The 20,203-nt window shown below is 40.9% G+C and overlaps 1 protein-coding gene across 1 annotated transcript in view; it reads right to left on the bottom strand.

Annotated features, from left to right (window-relative positions):
- slc15a4 (solute carrier family 15 member 4) overlaps positions 1-20,157 on the bottom strand; it is a 31,483-nt gene extending 11,326 nt beyond the window's left edge. The window contains exons 1-8 of the mRNA XM_074669909.1: positions 19,935-20,157; positions 19,131-19,758; positions 16,861-17,153; positions 16,080-16,221; positions 15,788-15,868; positions 11,420-11,600; positions 6,897-7,055; positions 2,707-2,865 (exon numbers count right to left, since the gene is read on the bottom strand). Coding sequence (XP_074526010.1) covers positions 2,707-2,865; positions 6,897-7,055; positions 11,420-11,600; positions 15,788-15,868; positions 16,080-16,221; positions 16,861-17,153; positions 19,131-19,709 — 1,594 coding nt within the window. The 5' untranslated portion in view covers positions 19,710-19,758; positions 19,935-20,157. The remainder of the gene's footprint in view (positions 1-2,706; positions 2,866-6,896; positions 7,056-11,419; positions 11,601-15,787; positions 15,869-16,079; positions 16,222-16,860; positions 17,154-19,130; positions 19,759-19,934) is intronic.
- Positions 20,158-20,203: the final 46 nt, after the last annotated feature.

Here is a 20,203-nt window from a genome sequence, read left to right as displayed (position 1 = left end):
ATGAAGTTCACACACAGAGTATGAGACGCGTGCATCACAAACAGTCTGACTGCACCCTCTGCCAAACCAAGATTTTAGGATTTGAGATTCACCTTTTGAACCAGCCGGAGATATCATACAAAGGATAGACTCCACAGACTCCATGTGACACTCCACCAAGACTGACTAACATTAGCGGAGGGCGTGCAGAGCAGGGGGAGGTGGAGCTTCAGCACGACAGGAGAGCCACACATCTACCAGTGTGATGCCAGACATGCAGAGCCATCTCCATGTAGCGCTCCAGGGACAGCTTTACTTAAGAGAAGTAGGCCTGTGTAATCAGACCCCCAGCCAGTGATTAATGTTGCTCATCTGTCTTCAGGCTTGTACAGCTCAGTTCAACTTAGCACAGCTCACCCAAGATGATGTTTACTGCACACCATTTTGCCCGCAGCCATGGAAATCAGCTGAATCCCTTCCACCTAGAGAGCCACGAGATGTGAAGGAAGCTAACATCCAACAAACTGTGAAAAAAAACAGCCACGAAAACAAACTGCATGATTCCTGACTGTAGTTAATGCCCAGGCTTTGTGCGATGTCTCTTTATCAGTGGCCAGGAGGGTGTGTTGTTCTATTTCTGCAGCTCACCTTTTAAATGACTTGTTTTGCAAAGCAAAGAGAAGTCGAACAGGCAATCCGGCTCCAGTTTAACTGGCTCTCAAGAAAAGCAAGGCTGAGCAAAGGATGGATTTATGTAGCGTGCCAAGCATCTTCGAGTGCTAACATCATCAAAAGTACCTCCCTACCTGTCGGCACACTGTATTAATGAGCTATTAGGTGTTTGTGGGTAAACAATTTACAGTGTTGGCTTATTTACAGCATGCTCAGGGAAAAGTGCATCTGGGCTGGGAGCCTCTTCTCTCTGGGGCGCCCATCCATCTGCTGCCATCACCACACTATTCATTCTACCCCATGGACAGATTTACACAAACCTTTTGTCGTTTGTCTGACGTGCCTATTTATTATGTGGAACACTCTTAAAACAAGAGCTGCCCACTCCCACTCCACCCACATCTAATCTACAAACTCTTTAAGTGGATTTTAAATCAGCACAAGCTATAAAAAATCTTAAGCTATGTCCTGGAAGATGCATTTCTATACCTGAATCGATAACATCAGTATTATTTGTAAAACACCACACATGCAGTCGGTGTGCTGAGTCAATAGTGTTCCCTGCATGCACCTAACAGCAGGCCTGACAAGTGAAATGTTCACTTCAGGAGGATTATGGACGACCACAGCAAAACTACAGGAGTTAAGATTCATCACCTCAGTGACAGACTTTTTTCGAAGAGTGAAGCATCATTCTTTAAACCCAGTACAAAGTCATCACAGGTTGGACTGAATCTGGAGTCTTGATGGATAAATGTTGAATGACTTGAGAGTCAGAAACACACACTGAAGTCTAACCACGCCGATTGTTTCTGTGCAGTAGGTACAGTCGGCAACCCAAAAGACATCACATCCGCTAGCGCTGTGGGGGCACAAATCACGCGCCCCGATGCTGAAAAGCTGCCGAGTGCCTTACTGCACAGAGCCGAGTAGGAGAACTGTGGCTGCAAGCCACTTGGTGGGGAAACGAGCGTGGTCGCCTGTGGGATCCAAAATCCAAATGTGTTTGTCTGTGGTCAGCATGCCAGTGACTTTAATGTGACGTCTACCTCTTCCAAACAGTGCAGGATTGTTTCAGGGGTACCATTAATTTTGGATTAAAAGGCAAGTTAACCATTTTTTTGAGGCTGCGCTGTGTGTAAATCCCTCAATGATAATAGTTGTGAGGTGCACTGAATTCATTAAAATGTGCCGGTCTGTTAAGTGATGATGACATCATTTCATGTTTAATTCACATCTCTAGCAAATGTAACTTTATCTCTAACCAGGTGATTGAACCGGGTGGTAAATATAATCTGTGGGTTTATGATTTTAACATAAGGACAACAACCTGAACCTATTCTGTTTGTTTCATTTGTGTCTTGTTATTTTTCATTTGACAGTAATGACCCAATTTAGGGGATGACAGCTTGTTATCTTCAGCGTCAGAGTTTAAAATCCACGCGTTTGAGAAAGAGTGGTTTTCCCCTATGAGGACACAATGTCGGCAGTATCTGTGCCAGAACTCCCTTTGTGAAAGTTAAATATGAAACTGTCCTACCTTATTAATGTGTTTTTTAAACTACCTCCTCAGGCAGATGTCGGTATTGGTGGAATAAAATGATGTTTGTCTTTTGCTTTTAATTCATGCTGAAGACACAAACTTCAGGAGAACTAAATATTTCTCCTTTATCAGCCAGTGGAGCCAACATTCACTCATCTCATCTAGCAACAATAAAACACATTTGGAGTATTCTTTGGCTGCTAAAGTCTGACTTTTGTTGTTGATGATTTTGTCTGGTACAGAGTAAATATTGCACAGTGGGTGTTGAAGAAGGAACAGTGAAAACTGCAGGGCGCAAAGTTTATGATTTAGAACCAAAACAATGATATGAAAGAAACTAAAAGTCAGTCGTACTATGAAGCACAGTGAGGATAATGTGTCAGGTAATTTTTGTCTTGTTACACTGTAGTGGGTATTTGATCCATTTATATTGTCAGTTATAAGTAGTAGAAAATTAACTTTTGGTTTTCTACAGTGCATATTAAAGGAGTGAATAAGCCTCTTTCTCTTACCAAAGTCTTTGTGTGATGACATCCACCCGATCGCTTTGATGGAGACAATAGCCAGCAACCCCGAGCCAACAAAGGAGCCGATTCCAGAGAAGAAGAAGAAGAGCCCCATGATGGCGCTCTGCATGGATTTGGGGGCTGCAGAATAGGCAAACTCCAAACCTACAACAAAAAAGTGAAAAGACAGTTTTCTGCTGAGTTCATGAGCTGTGACGAGGAGGGAGTGGTAGCTGTACGCCTCACATTAAAACATAAGACTTCATGTGTTGTACTAAGCCAAGTAAGTGACAATAGGTTAAATTATAAAGTTTCATTATTGAGCCTTGAGCCCTACCTGAACACCTACTGTCAAGCTGATGTCTGTGCTAGGGGAAAAAATTGATAACACTGTGCGCCTCTGTATCATATCTGTCTCAGACATCAGTGTAAGATGGCTGACTTCGTTGACTGACTCTGTTCCCCTTTCAGTGTAAAATACGTGAGACCTAAAGGCTTCTTCAACGGCTGCTTCACAGCTCATTTCTCTGTAGCAACACTGGTCTGTGGTTTCACTGTTTTGGTATCTACTTTGCTTGGTGCCTGTTTCCAAAAAACTGTTATTTCTGGAAGAGACATCACTCACTGTTTACTACGTCTTGAAGGAAATAAAAGGAGAGAGAAAATGGGCAAGGGACCTAAGAGAAAGAAAGATGAGTTGGGGGAAAAAAAACATCAAATATGAGCCTATTATGCCTAGAGATCTGTCTGCCTGCAAGCTGACATTGATAATTTCATGGCACCTCAAACATGTGATTTTTCAAATGAGGCCCTATAGCTCCATCTGTCAGAGGAGATTACGAAGCTGCAGTTAAATACGTTTGCCGTTTAAGACTTTCCTTGGAGGGGGACTGAACAAATTAATGTGACGAACATTTTCTTTGCAGATACCTGCGTTAGTAATGATAGAAAAAAATGCTCCTTCAGCAGGACAAACATGAGGTTATTACTCAGAGGAAAACACAAATGACCTTTGCAGAAGTTCACAAAAATATTTTTGCCTATTTCCCGAGCTAACCTTTTGATAGCAACAAATGCTGGTCAACAGCTGTGCATATCAAAAGGGTCTGCAAAGGTTGGGAGGGTACTGAAATCAAGGGGAAAGTGCAGAGAAAGCTGATGTTACAGCGAATATAAGGGAGTTGTTGTCTGTTTGTAACAACAATAATACTAGCGACAATAAAAATGACAACCCTGGATTTCACCAGACACAAACAAGCTTGACCTTTGATGGTCAAAAGACTGAGTTATCTGAGAAAAAACAGAAAGAAAGAGGAATGAATTGAATTTAAAATGTGCATAATTTGTCTTTAAGGGTGTCATCATAAGGGCCAATTTCCCTTTCGTAAAAAAATAACGTAGGTCTTTTACATTTTTAAAAGTGCAATACATAATTAAAAATACTGTAGGGAATCATTTTGCTGCATTTTTACATTTTTCCCATCTTACCGCCTGAAAGCAGACATACTTCAGCACAGAATTACCCCTCGTCCTACAGGACCGAGGATTGCAGCGAGGGAGTCTAACGGCACTGGAGGTTTTAAACAGATTTATTCAAACAGAAGGAGACTACGGGGAAATATTCCTCCTAACCAGACATATGTCACAATTCTGTCAGCCAATTTTCCTTGAGGTAAGCCCTGTGGGATCACATGGAGAGAGGGAAGAGGCTAAGTTTATTTTAAGGATCCCTATAGCTTTGTTACGTCTGGATTTGCCTTTCACAGGGACACTAATAACTTTATATGAAACCCAGTGTTTCAGCGAAGCCTCAAAGAGCTCTGTTCAAGAGCTTTTTAATACCACTGCTTATTAAACACATTTCACTTTCCATAGATACTAGGCTTAAAGATGACATGTTCATTCTTATAAAAATCCCACAGTGACTGGATCAGCTTGAAAATCCTTCCACTGTATCTAGCAAAAATAAGTCCTAAATATTAATAGCTCAATCTTCATTCTTGATATAGACACAAAGTGAATGCTACAAAGACAAGCCCTTAGCGTCATGACCTGTAGTAATGGGAGAATGACTCATTCATTGCCAAAGGCCTTAACAAACTCATATCTCTGAGATAATTGAGGCCTGAGGCACTGACAGTGGAGGCGAAGACACAAATAAAGAAAGAACTACACACAACTAAACAGTCATATAACAGAGAGGCAAACACTTACAGGGCAGATCTGTGTTTATTGTAGTCAGGATAAAAATGGGGCAGCAGCTGCTTCGATGCAACGCTCTCTCTAAAGTTTAGGTTGTTTTTTCTTTTTTTCAAAAATAAAAAAAAGGTCCCCTTTTTCAGGGAAAGATATAGTCAACATTTTTTGTTCTAATTAAAAACTTTTGGCACTGCATTTGTATAAAATATTCGACCGATTTCTGACTTCTTATACATTTCTTGTTTCGCTTCAGAAATACTTCCCTACATCAGTGAGCTCTTTAAAAAAATGTGATCCTTAGTTTGGGTCAGGCCATGCAGAGTGAAAATAAATAAATACAAAATTTGGCAGTAGATACTACAAGATGTTTACAGCTGTCAGTTTCAGCTTTACATCTTGACCTGCTTCAACTCAAAGATTCTCTTTTCAATGATTTTCCATTTACAAACACAGAATTTATTTTTTCTCAGGGAACGCAAACATGGCTAATATTTCCAGTGAAGGATTATGGGTGGCCTCTTGTTGACCAGCGAGTGTTGGAATGATAGTTTCTGGAATGAAATCCTGGTGCTGCAACAGTAATACAGCCTGGAATTTAAATCAGACCTGGGGCCACATTTTTAACTTACACTGTGCCAAAAGCTGGTCCAAGTGCTGTAATTGTGAAATTCTTAGCGTCGTTACGTCTCTGATAAAGTTCTCATTTTTTGTACAGGATTATGAACTGAATTCATTCACAAAGGAAAGCTTCTTTATAATGAGAGGTAATAATTTAGCTAAGCACCAAGGTGTTTATTCTCTGCTGCAACACCTAAACTCTCAAAGGAGATTAATCTGAGTTTGTAATATTCAACGAGGGATTTGTCCACAAGAAGAAAGTTATTTTTCTTTTTCCATTAGGAATTCAACATGCTTTTTTCTTTTTTCTTTTCTTTTTTTTTTTTTTTTACTGTGCGCAATGCAGCAAATCAATAGGGAACTGTTGGAGAATAGGCAAAGGGCTTTCACTTTGTCCCTGTGATTATGAAGGTGCAGAAAAGTGCCCCTAGAGTAGAAGTTGATACAAAGTGTTCTTTTAAAGATGTTTGAAACTCGTTTTCTGCCTCTTTGGTCTACATGCTAATGTAACTGTCAGCACCCTCAATGAGCCACACTGATAATTAAACACACCATCATTTCCTGTCTATTCAAGTGTATTATGTCCCTATGAACAGTGTGTCGGCATGCTAATTGGATAATTAGGGGATGAACTTGCAATACAGTACATGTCAGAACAATCTTTATCATCTCTCTCGAGTGTGTTACTGTGTTATATAGGGGGTCAGGCGCGCTCTGTGATCACTCACAGAGGATATTTTTATCATTTTGGTAATTGTTAGCACACCAGGTAAGAAGTAAAGAGGTGAAAAGTTTAAGCTATGTTGTTAATTGTGTTGTTGTCAACTGTGACTAAGCCCTCAGGGACTGGAGGATGAGTGTATTTATCCGTCTCATTAGCTAGCTCCTGTAGCTGTTTGGACTAATAGGCAGAGGAAGAGGGCTAATATGAGGCTTCTCGCTGACTCTGGCTAAGGCTGGGCTTTCATTATCATTTCAATTCTAAAAGGTTACTTTGTCCACACCTTGTTTATAAAATGCACCATTACAGAACAATGTCTTCCAGCTGTGTGAGAGGATCAAGATAATCAATTATCGATCGACCTATTGTGCTATTTGCTCTGAAACACAACCCACAAACACATTAAGCTGCAGCAGTCTGGCACTGAATCAAACAAACTGTACAACGAGGGGTTTACACATTAGTCTCCATCACATCATGCTATGAAGAATGGGTTCTTTAGGGTTGTTTCCAGATACCTAGAGAGAAGGTGCATCAGAGCATCTGTAAACACGAAAGGCCATCACTGAGGGATACATTTCTTTACTGCTAGTCTGAATCATCACGGCTGTCTGACCGCAGGGTGTAATGAGACACAGGAGATGTGAAATAACTGTACCTGCAATGCTGGCAAAGATTTCGCTGATTCCAATCAGCACATATTGAGGCACTTGCCACCATATGGGTAAATCTGCCGCGTAGTAGATAACGTTGCCAAGCACCTGGTCAATAGTGCCGTTTGATTTGACGATGTCCAGACGCTTGGTCTCCAAAATACCTGAGGGGAAAGATGAAAGTGTTAATTAGCACATTGAGCAGAAAAAAGGGGTCAGGCTTTGAATCTGCAACATATGCACAGAACCAAAGATAAATGCAAATAGAGAAAATCGAGTGGCACGATACATCACGATAAAGACTTTAATTGAGTATCGCCCTGATGCACATGACACCAACAAATAGTCAAGCAATGTTAGAGCTGGAGAACTCAGTGACAGGTCATTAAACATCAAGCTACTTTTCGGTCAACCCTACTACTTCATTAAGATCACATCTAGATGCTTCCATATTATGGCAGTTAGTAATGGATCAGAGCAGACAGTTCAATAATGAGAGCCAAGCAGTTGTCATCAAGCGCTGCCGCCTTCTAAAAGCTTTATTCGATAGCTATTATCATGTAACCAGCGGCTATTTCCAGATAACACCCAGAGACAGCTTCGAATCATAACTACACTTAATGCTGTGTTTGAGAGGAGTTGTAGCCTTGTAATCCGGCTATCCTATAATACCAGGCGTCCATCTCAGGCCACTGGGCCGCCCAGAGCAACACTCACACTATAAACACACATCCCCGCTTTTTTCCAGCCTTTATAAACCATCACACATCAGACAGCCCAGTGTGATCCCTTGCAACTCTGCCCCAGCTTTTATTAAAAAAAAGAGACAGTTCTGGACCCTGAAAAGCCATTGAGATTTAAGCAAAGCAGATTAGTACGTAAAGTTAGGAGAACGTGATGAAACATGGTTAAAAAAATCTCTTCAAAAGCAATGTCAGAGCAGCTTTTCAAAGCTGGCTGCAGCATGTGGCGTCTGTGGCTGAAGTCTGGGACGGTGGCACAAAAATAAAAAAAGGATCAGAAACAGCAACAGTCTCTGTGACAGCGTGTGCATTCGCCGGGAGGTCCAGCCATCCCTGTGCCATGTGTGTCAGTGAGCATGACGACGAAACCCTGTGAAATATCCCTGCACCAATGCCATCATGAGAAGTTGTGCGCATTTCTTGCACATGGAGATGAAAGTGATTTTAACTCTGAGCAGCAGAGGCTCAGCCGATGCTGTGGACGCAGAGCGGCAGGCTGACAATGCAATATGCTGGGCTGGCAGTGCGAGGGCAAGAAGATGCCACGCTAGGTCTTTCACTGTCCATCTGCCAGTCTGCGAGCACATCACAGGCTCTGCTAGTGGACAGATGTGGGGAAGCACTCAGGACGCATAGAAAACACGATGAAGGAAATGAATTTTTAACGTGACAAAACTGTATGGCAGCTCTGAGGAGTCAACATGTGTGACTAAATCAATGTGAAGGATGTCCAGAATAAACAGCAAAACATGCCTGTTACATAAAGCCACACACATACAAACTTTAACAATGTATTTTCAGTCATTTTCGAGTGATTTGAGGCACAGATCTGATCATGTGTCTGATCTGACTCAGAATATCCAGGTCAAAACTCTGTCGCGCACAAGCTGTGTATTCACCTTCTGTTCTGTGACCAATGCTTACACCACCGCTTCATCCTAAACTCTTTCTCTCCACTCCCTGGACCCAAAATTGCTCCCTGCAATTTTCAGAATTTATTTTGCCTGAATTCAAATGCAAGGATTGCACTTTCTTTCAAGAGGCCAAATGGAAAAGTAAATACCTGAATAGCTATTGAACATCAGAAACGAACATGTTCGAGCACCTTTCCTTGTGGGATTGCTCATGTCTTCTGAAAAGAAAATATTACTTTAAACCGAGCACATTAGACGCATTTGATTTGGTAAATAGACCTTTTACCACCTCTCGCTGCTGATTGAAAAGGAGGTTTCTGATGGGCTAAGTCAGGCTTAAATAACTCCCAGACTGGAACATTCAAAAACTCCTCTATCAACAAACTTTCTCATTTCTCCCTCACCATGTTCATTTAAAGTACAGCACGGGGATAAAGTTCAGTCCACTGCACAGATGTTCAGATGAAAACTTTTCCTTTTAGACTACAGACCTTACAGTCAGTCCAAACAGCAATTTTACACTGAAACTGTGACTAACTCACTGTATTCTTAATCCTTCTGCTGATTTTGGACTTTTTTGATTAGAGTTGTTATCCTCCCTCTTAGGCTCTCTACACACTTGACTGCGTTTAGATCTTAATCAATTTTAAAAATGCAGGAGATCTCACGCATAATTACAGTTCTGTCCATCCTTTAACATTGCAAGCCATTGAACACACAAACACACATATATAATACTAATTTATGTTTCCACAGAGGAAATATTGCACAGAAACTTCTTTAATCAAATGTGACTTTAGAAGATAAACAAACATGGGAAGGAATCAATGGTGTCAGCTGTCAGTACTAGCATGTGCTCTGTTTGGCAGTGAAATACTAAATAAGGATAAAAATCAAGGAGAAATCCTCATTGACAAGATGAGACAGTATAGAGATTATGTTTGTGAGCTGTGAAAATTTGCAGTATAACTTCCCAGTCTGCTCCTCTCTCCTCCTTTGCAGGTGTTCCTTCAGAGGCTGACCTGAGATCATAAATATCAAACATGTTTGATATTTACAATCCTGGGTCAGGGAGGCTCGGAGGTGGGGAGCAGTAAAGTGGTCATATTGACACCACACACTTGAGAATTATTCGGACAAATAAATGGTTACAGCAAGCTCTGAACAGGCTCAGCTCCTGGATTCAGAGGTGGAAATCTAAGCCTTAAATCGGGCCAAAGATGGTCCAGTGTGTGGCCTGCCCTAGCTATCCTGATGTTTGTCAAGGCAAACAGAAGGCATAAGGAAAAAAATAATTTCTTGACAAAAATGACACACTTATTTTGTATTATGTCAAATTAAATTCTTTTCTAAGGTTATTTTTTTTGGCATTTTCATGCCTTTAATAAATTTGGAGAGGACCGTGAATAGAGTAGGAAAGAGGTCAAAGTGGGGAATGAAATGCAGGAGACAGGCCACAGGCTGGATTCAAACCTGGGCCATCTACTCCAGAGAGAACCTCATGGAGTCATCTGCGCACCAAAATAACCATTTTCAGACCACATTCAGGTAATGTCTTGGATCTTTGAGCCTGTTGACCATACCTTCTGCGCTGCAGGCAGATAAAAAGATTTAATTAGTAAGTCTATAAAGCAGGTAAGAAGATCACACACACACACACACACACACACACACACACACACACACACACACACACACACACACACACACACACACACACACACACACACACACACACACACACCGTAGGTTCAATTTTATTTGATGGCTTCTAATTTCTGTTTGGCAAAAATAAATTCCATCTGATATTTTTGCTGCTCTCTAATGACCTTTAAAAAATAAGTGTTGCAATCATCTGTTCTTAACTAAAATATCACTAAATTAAACCACCTGAAACTGGGAACAAGAAACTTATTTACCTTTTCTTAGTTTGAACAGCATATTTAATAACTCCCCAGATTCAATCAGCTCTGCCCATTGTTCTCCAGTTTGATTCGCTCAATGTTTAACAGTCAACGGGCAAATCAGGTTGAGGCACACCAGTCAATATCTGAAAGGTCACTAATGACAGAATAAATTCTTCATATTCTATGTGGTGAATGTATTGCGCATCTGAGAGAGGAGAAAGGGCATTGGCTGTGGGAAATATAATGTGCATTGATTCTCAGGAGTGTAACTGATTTGCTTTCTTCCTGCCTCCAGGCTTGTCTCCCTCAAAACACTCTAGCCTGAATGTATCAATGCAGCAGTACCCGCTGACAGGCCTGGCTGGGACTTTATTTCCAAAATAATCCACGGGCTGGAGGTGAATAGGACTGAGCAGCGCTGCCGCATGCAGGTGCAGTCACTCATTCCCAAAACGAGAGATGCTACAGCTCCCCCTGTGCTCTACAGGGTGAAAAAAAAATAGGAAAAACCTCTGCGGCTGTTTTTTTCCTAAACAAGGTGGAAAGTGATGTTTGATTGAGGGCCAATTAATACATCTATGACAGACCATCTGCTGCATCCCATACAAAGCAGCGCAGTAAAGGCAAACACTATTTAAACAAAAGAAATTGCCAAAAACCTGTACATCACATTGAATCATATTGAGAGCAGAACAAAGGAAGCCTCAGCAACAATATGCCCATATAGTGTTTGCCAAGTCACAGCAATGTTGTTGATAAACTGTTTGAAAAGTGCTCTAAAAACAGTGCTCAGAGTTTAAACTAATAAATGATACCCATGAGAGACAGGATCTGCCCTAAAAGTTTTGATAGCTTGCTGCTTTCACCACCAGTTTTAACTCTACTGTTTTCATGTCTTGTTTTTGTCTGACCGGCTGAAATGACAGCAGAGGCTGGATGTGTGTGTGTGTGTAAGTGCACTCACCTGCTGCCACAGCTGACCACATGACAAAAAACATCCCTACAGCGATCCTCTTCAGAGGGGAAGGCAGCAGGCCGCGGCGTTTCAGGATGGGGTCCACCACTTTGTCCTTAAGGGGGATCAGCATAAGGATGAGCACGGCGTCAAACATTGTGAGCCAGGCTGCCGGGAAGCGGAAAGTCATCTGAAGAAGGGATCAGGAGGAGAAGGATGAGGTGACACTGAGCTAAAAGCAACAAAGCATGAAAACTACAGAGACTATCAGTCCATTCCTGCACAGTTCACCTAACGTCTGTGTGCTTACAGTGAGAGGAGTGTGGACTTTGTATTGCTTTGGCACCCCCTGGTGGACAAAAGGAGTAATGAAAAAATGAGGAGTGTGCATTTGATTCACAGTACAAAGCCCACAGCCAATCAATAAATGATTAGAATGTAAATGTTGGATGTTTTTGTTGTTTCTGTAATAGGTAGCATAAGCATTGCAACTCCTCCTAAATGTGTAATTGCACAAAAGAAAAAAACTGACTGTACTCAAAAGTTCTCAGCCTAGTTTCTAAATGTATCACCTAAAAGTATAATTTATCATAAATCAACCAAAGTAAATTCATCATGTAGTGACCAGTATCTACACAATAAGGAAAACAAAAGACTCTTACTGCTTGAAATGTTTTCAGCGATTCAGATTGAAAATACCATCTGAGCTCCTGATGTGTGTCTGGTCTAACACTTCTGATAGCATCGTTTACTCTCAAAGTGAATTTCCATTTCTTGGAGTAACTGCCGGTAATCTATATGCAGCTCCTTAGAGAGCGTTTCCCTCCCATGTTTGTGTATTATCATATTCAAAAAGAGAGGACATCCTGAGCGAGAGTCTTTGCAGAAGGAAGTTTGGCATGAATGAGGAAGGGATCCCTGTGGGCCCAGGTCTGACGTGGGAATAGTGTTAAGATCTTGTCCAATAGCTCAGATGGACAACATGGGGAAAGTGTGCACTGCATGGGTATAGGAGTTCTGGTTTCCAGGCTGGAGGAGATGATGAAGAAGGTATAAGGAGAAATATGCATCCCTGCTTTCTTTGTTTTTCCACTAAGACAGTTTATATTATAATATTAAGTTTTACTTATTTCAGGAATCAAAATGTGTAAACACTTTAATAAAGTAATGTAAACAACTTTTTGCTTAGCAGCTACTTAAAGCGGCCGTGAGGAGTTTCTAAGTGATCTTAAAAAAAAGTCTCCCTTCTAGATACATGCCCCATCGTAATCCACTATTTAAAACTAGATTATCGGTGCCAATATAGGTTATTTCAAAATGCTACTTCTTAGCTTCCCGATCAGGTCAAGCAGGACTGTATTGATTCACAGCACGTTAAAGTCCCTGACAACACCACGCCGTCAGATGAGGTTTAGTAGAGGGAAGAGAGATCTGTTTTTCTCTGCTGAAAACAATCTCTGTGATTAATTTTGTAGTGATGGTGGACACATGAGCCTGACTGACAGAAAAAGGACAGAAGAGCAAAAGAAAGCTAAACAGGAGAGTGATACAGCCTGAGCTAAAGGCTAAAACACAGGCTAAACTCCCACATGCAGCAGTTATTCTGCAGTGGTCTGTTCAAACTTGAGAGTTGATTAATAAAATGAAGAGTGAGGTTATGTTAGCTCTGCTTGGTAGACGACTGGCAGGACATAACCATGATTCACTAATGTCACACATTACAGACGTGTCTCGGACCACTGGGCTGCTAGTAGTGCTACATATAACCGCCTGCTGACGTACAGTACAAACTTACGTTTGCTTTTTGTCACATTTCAAACAACAGCGCTACACAACTGCACTGATAAATACCTTACCACGTCGCATTGTATCTGGTAAAAAGTTGTCTTGAACAAATAAAATTTGTTCCAAAACAAACACGCACCTAGTTAAAAGTCACATCTTCATAACAGTGCATGAGACTCTGGGCCAAAAGGTGGCGCTGCAAACCAATTAAAACAAACTCTCCTTACAGCATCTTTTATAACTGCTCTATTAGCATCATATTTTTTATTAATATAAATTCAAACCAGCATCGAGTCAGAAAAAGAAATCAGACTCACCATGATTTAAAAGCTATTATTCAAACCATAACTCATGCAAACACTAATTGACTTCACACTCGTGGAGACTTAAAAACAGGTCACAACAACAGTTTAGTACTCCCAGGGCCTGATCATTTCTAACTGTGTCAATCCTGTTACAAATTCCCCCTTCTTTATGAGTACGGGCTCTGTTTCCTTGAAGAGACAGTATGTGTTCAGCTAAGCCAAAGAAATGTGTCAGGTGAGGTGAGGGAGCACTCACAGAGGCATCTAATCTCACTTCTCTTTTGATGTGGAGAAGTGTCGAGGCTGGAAGCAGAAAGGCTTAGTTCTGTTTTTTAAGATATGAGATAAATAGTGTGTGAAGGGGAAAAAAACTGGCAAAGTCTTAAACTAAGTTCAACACAGTGGAACATGAGAAAACAAAACTATAGCAGAGTTTCAAAGTGTTGCATAAGTTCAGATTTTCTATTACTGTGAAAGCGAGGATATTTCCACGCAGTTTAAAGATTTGTGTGTGGATTCTGTACAACACAAAGTTACATTTATAAGCAAGGGTTTCACTTCACATTTCCATGAAATCAGAAGACACCACTATTACCTTGAGCTTCCCTCTTTAAAAAACAAAAACAGAACAGACAAATGACACTTCCTCGTCTGTTCTAATTTCATCCATTTTGGGTGATTTACGAGGAGTCCTTTGTCATGTGGAGTTATTGAATGGGTTTGCTTTCACAGCATACAATTTGTCAGAGGGAGACACAGATACACAAGCAGCACTGTTCAGGTGGGATCAGTTGGAGGCGCTGCTGAGAGGTGCACTAACAGCCAGGTTGCTAATCTATGAGATAGTCTGTGAAGTTCAGACTTAATCCCTGAGGCTTTACCAACCCTTGCTGCTGCCTCCAGCTGTTGCTTACCATTGTGTGTCAGTGACCTACTGACTACTTTGGTTTCAGCAGCGACAAATCTAGTTCAAACGACTTATGTGCAAGCATGTTCAAGCACTGGACTCAATGGTATTATACAGCAGTTTCTTAAAATTTGCTGTAAACAACAAATCGCAGAGCTGAGCCACAGATGTCACCACACACTGATGTTATTTTTGGATCAGCTGCAGCAAAGCTCAGGGCCAGACTTATAAACTGGAAACTCTGTCCCTGACTGACTGAGGGGAGGGAGGTAGAAGGAGAAGGAGAGATGAAGTTGCAGCTCTGAAGACTTAAAGTCTTCCTAAATTCGCTACATGGGTCCGACCTCAGCCTCACCTGTTGTATAAGTTAAGCTGAGGCTCCCAATAAGACCTCAGTTTGAGCTGATGGCTTAGACGGCTCAGCCCATACTCCAATATGGAGTTATAGTACGTATTTAATATTCTCCTCAGATGGACTTCAACCATGTTGGCCACTCGTAGCTGTAAAACCCAGTTCTTACTCAATCAGTTCATCGCAGTGTCATGTTTTGCTGAAGTACAGTTGTTGACAACTACACAGAAAATACACAAATCTTAAGTCTGAAAGAATAAAACTATGAGACAACATAACCCACACTACCTTAGTGTTCTTTATTAGTGTATTATATTTTGAATAAAATGTAGCTATTCAGCACACTTTCAGGACAAAATTGAGTAAGCAGACTCAGACACTGGCTACATTTACATGCAGTCATTGAACCTTTCATATTCAGAATATTAATATTACAATAAATCGGTTGCGCACCTGGAATTTGAATATGTTCTGGTTTTTAAAACCACCCATGAGTTGCTCCTTTTCTAATCTTAATATTTGGTCATGTATACACCTATCAGGATATTCCCATTGAGAGGAACATTAATTTGTGTTCTGTGCATGTTCTGTTTGCAATGAATCTTGGTCTTTTGATTTTTGTTGTTGTTGTTGCTGCTGCTGTTGCTATGGACACAGGAAGAAGAAGTTGAAATGACATGCATTGTGTCATGACCATCAAGGCATTGCCATGTGTCACTGTTTTGACCTGGATACCATGTAAACAAGAATAACCCAGTTCGCTCACACATGTTAAGAGTTATTCTAAATGTTTCAGAAACTGGTACATTTACCTTCACCCAAACATTGACTGCATGTAAACGTAGCCACTGCTGATGTACATTTAAAAATCAGAAACTCACAGACTGAAAACGATGCAATGGCTATTCATGTAACACATCAACCTCATCTGACCAACCAAGGTCCAGCAACAAATTATATTTCACCTTGCTTATTTTGAATAAAACATGTAGGGCATCTGAATAGAGAGCCTCTTCATTTAACTTTACCTTATGCGGTTCAGCAGAGATGTTGGGGGCACTGTCAGGCAGTCTTAGATGAAGGCTTTGCAGGATGTATGTTGTCTGCATCTGTAACATAACAAAGAGACTCAGCATGACTTAATGAACACCAGGTTTAAGAGCACAAACTAAGACCTCTCTCATACCCAGACCCAAAATGATCTCTTCTCATTCGACATGTTTCTGAATATTTGCAACGTCTAATTTAATATCCTCTTATCAAATGTCGACACAGCTTAAAATAATACTTTTTAGTGAGCCTTGTAGTACCCGATCTTACCTGGAAATACACCATCCAGTAAGGGATGAGGGCCAAGAAAACCGGAAGGATTTTTAGCAGGGATTTCACTTCCTCTACTTTCTCCTCTGGAAATTTCCCACCATAGGTCACTTTGGCATTATCAAGGAGGGTTGGTCTGCTCCTTTATGTGAATAAGAACAAAGACAAGTGATACAGTGATACGGCAACTAATAGAATAAAGTACCGCATTAAGAGAAAACTATTGAACCAACTCTTGAAATGTAACTTAACCAGCTTTTTGTGAACATTTCACCCTTGAATGACAGCACTTCTAGACATAAAGGAAAACTTCTTCTAAAGCCTGTAATCCTCATCTTAGGAGAAAATGTCTTAATCAGGCTGCAGGATTGGCCAGTGTAAAATATTCTATGTCAAGTTTTTGAACCTATAGTGGTACTTTGGTTCAAAGTCAAGTAATAGCACTTCAGAGTAACGTAACGAATGTGTGAACCACTGGGGAAACAAATAGATTATACAGAGGGATCAAAAGAGGCTCTAACAAAAGGGTCTAGCAACAACACCTTGCTGTTTTCTCTTCCATCAGGGTCACCATCACAGTAAACGCTGCCATGAACTAAAATACTTGCTTCACTGTAGGAAGGAGCCCATTAAGACTGATGAATGCTTTGCTGCACCACAGTCATTGGGAGCATGCTGTTTGTTATTTGGGGCATGATTCTGTCACTTCTATCGCCTGGTTTAAGTATTTAACATTTTGTTCTTCCCATTACTACATGAAATGCCAACATGCCACACTCACCGGAGATGATTGGGCTCCTTTGCTCTCCGGTAACAGCAGGCAAAGCTCAGGATCCTGAACATATCTGTGAAGGCACTGCCATCAGCTGGCTTGGTGATGAAGACGGTGCTGCCCAGGAGGAAGACCAGGAAGGAGACACCAAGGCACACTGTTGGGATGATGTAGCCCAGGGTGAAACTTATGTTCTGCTGGATGTAGGCCACACCACCCAGAGAGAGGATGGCTCCTAAGTTAATGCACCAGTAGAACCAGTTGAAGAACCTGCGTGTGGCCTCTGGCCCTCGGTCTTTGACCTAAGTACACAAAACAGGAGGAGAGTAACCACTTTGTCAGTTTTAGCTGCTCAGACAAACAAAGACAATGTGAAAACATTTGTGTCACACCAGTCAACTATCAGCTGAAAAGAAACATGCTCATCAACACTTTGACATTGACATTTTCAAAACACGAAGGAAAAATAACTCCAGGAAAACCAAACAAGTCCAACATTTAAACTCCAGACAGGAGATTGTAGAATATTTAAACAACACCAATAAAGGGAACAGTGATCAGGATCTGAAACCAACAAGGAAGGAGGGGTGCAGCAGCACACTCAACGCAATCCATTCATTCAAGAAGTTGAGGGAAATTTTTTATCACTAATGAAATGAGTAGAGGAATAAGGAAACAAGAGAAGGTCTTTACAAACCAAACAGTAACAATTAATTCATTCTTTATCTGCCTGATGTGGCGTTAAGTATTCTCTCAGAAATCTCAATAGCAGACAGAGAGCTCAGAAGAACTTTAATAAATTCAGTTCAATGTCTATGCAAACAAATAATTCTGCTCTCATAATGCCACAGATCCTTTCCACACACAGTTATCCCTGTGGAGGATAAGATTTTATCGATGCGTGATAAAGTGGAAATGCCTCTTATGTATGAGCACAAAGGATGCAGCAGTACAGCTACAATTAACTATTGTAGAGATAATGTCACGGCATTCACAGGCCGGTGCTGAGCATAAATCTTTCTGAGGCAGTAGAGCAGTGTGGTTGAAAAATAAATCATCCTGCTCACACTTTCAACTTGATTGCCATATGTTAGCAGGAGCAGCACTTTAACATGGTTAAATTGTGTATGAAAGGACGAGGAGGGGGAGGATTTTTCACTGATTATCAGTCAGAGGACATGGCTTTGGTTCCTCAGGACTCATGTCATCTTTGACAAGACAAGCATTTAATTTATTGACTTGTTTCATTGTTTGTCCTTGATTCAAATCCAGCAATAATGCCAACCTGGTCGCATCAGCAGCAACCATGTGACACATTTTTGTCAACTTTGTGGAAGTTTCACATTAATTTGAAAATAACCACAGCAGCAGCTGCTCTGTAGAGGTTTCAGTTAGAAACAGTTACAGAGAACAAGCTGCACATACAGGAAATCCCCAATTTCATTCAATCTCAGCAAAATTAATTTAAAATTGCTTTGATTGTGACTTGACTCAGACTTCTTGTTGGAAGAAGACATAACAAAATTGTGCCTAATAGTAATGCAGTTAATGGTACATTTTCATTTCCTGTGAAAAGTACCATTTCTGTTATACATCATGGTTAAGTTTTAACATGTGATATGCGAAATACATCTGATCTTTACCATACATTGTATTTCTCCTGATGTGTGCTAAAGTAAGATGACCTCTGTGTTTCTCTTATTGTTTCCTACCAATATTTGAAAACTGTGGCAAGTTAAATTTCCTATCATACACTCTGCTGCTGGAAGGTTTTGTCCACTCTTTGTAAGATTTAAAAAAAAAAAGAAAATAGTTTCATTGATCACATTTCCAATTCTATGAGTCCTACTTCTCTGAGCCTTTAAGGATAAGAAATGTGTTTCACTTCTTATTTCAAAAAACACATGGCCGGTCATGTGCCAAAGAGTTATTACAGCTTTTTTACGTTTTTGTAAGTAAAATAATTGTGAGAAAGATGGACACAGTGTCATTAAGTTTACAATGTCCAATCCATCATTTCAGCTTTATACTGCATGTACTTACAAATGACCATGATGATTCAGGGCATGCATGGCTAACTGAACTCTCATGGTGCAACACAAATCCAGTCACATGTCTGCTTTCCATGATGTCACACTTCATACTCAATATTATACAGGCGTTTTTCTGAAAACTAATCTTATTCTGAGACATTATTGCTCAAAGGAGTTCAAAGTCTGCAGCATTACTTGTGTAATGTGGACTTCTAGCTTTTCAAAACAATAGTATTCATACTGTACCTGATCTGCCCCAAAGGGAGTGATGTTGGACTTCACAGTTCCCACACCTAACGCGACCAAAAACAGTCCACTGTAGACTATCGGGCCACAATACGGGTCTCGAACCGGACAGGTGACATTATTTGGGGTGGTACCGTTTGTACTCAGACACTCAGCAGGCTGCACAGGAAACGCTAACTCTTCACCACACATGTGTGTCCTGGTCTCCTCATTAGCAATGAAAGGGAAAAATAACATGCCAATAAAATAAAGTATCAAACTTGAGGCAATTGTCCAGAACTTCCCCAGGTATGCATCTGCAAACCAGCCTCCAAACGGAGATATCAGGTACGTAACTCCCATGAACATCAGAGGTGCTTGGCTCGCCTGGGCGCCCTCCCAATAAAATGGACTGCTATTGAGAAAAAGGACAAGATTTGATGTAATGCCGTAGAAAGCTATCCTTTCTAGTGATTCAGCCAGTAGGATGGCAGCACACGCCAGTCTTCTTCCCTGAAACACTGATGGTGGTGAAGGTCTGTACCCAGAACCTGAGTCCAAAAGAGGGCTGCTCTCACTGGCATCCCGGTGGTTAGCCATCCTCCACCAACTTTTTAGCGCTTTTTGGTTGTTTGGTGAAAGTCCGAACCTGCAGAGAAAATGTCAAACAGGTTAGCTGAAGTTGAAAAGTAGTATTAACATGGAGAAAGGAGCTGTCAAAGTCACAAGACCTCTGTTTGTCGTCTGTAACACAAGCATTCCATAAACATTAAGTTAGCTAGCATTAGCATGACTTTAGCTGGGTTGTTTTGGGTTTAAAATTACCTCTAATTACTTCAACACGTCCCAGTGGTCTTCAACTATCTCCATTAACCTTGGTACCATTAACCGCTCAACTGTTTACCTCGACTTGTCTTAAATCAATACTTTGTCAAAGGAGAACTGGAAGTCAACAAGAAACAGTGTCACAGTACTATCGCGTGACACTTAGCTCAGTCAACAAACTGTCACGCTTCCGTAGCTCTGGAGCTGATCTAACAATCACTCATACCGGATGTGCTCTGTACAACAGTAGCTACTCCGGCCCATCCATG

This window comes from Halichoeres trimaculatus, unplaced genomic scaffold (assembly GCF_033239565.1).
Source record: "Halichoeres trimaculatus isolate MK-OKI-2021-1 unplaced genomic scaffold, fHalTri1.1 fHalTri1_scaffold_5, whole genome shotgun sequence".
NCBI lineage: Eukaryota > Metazoa > Chordata > Actinopteri > Labriformes > Labridae > Halichoeres > Halichoeres trimaculatus.
The sequence above is the reverse complement of the archived record's forward strand: the minus strand, read 5'-3'. Positions and strand labels throughout refer to the sequence as shown.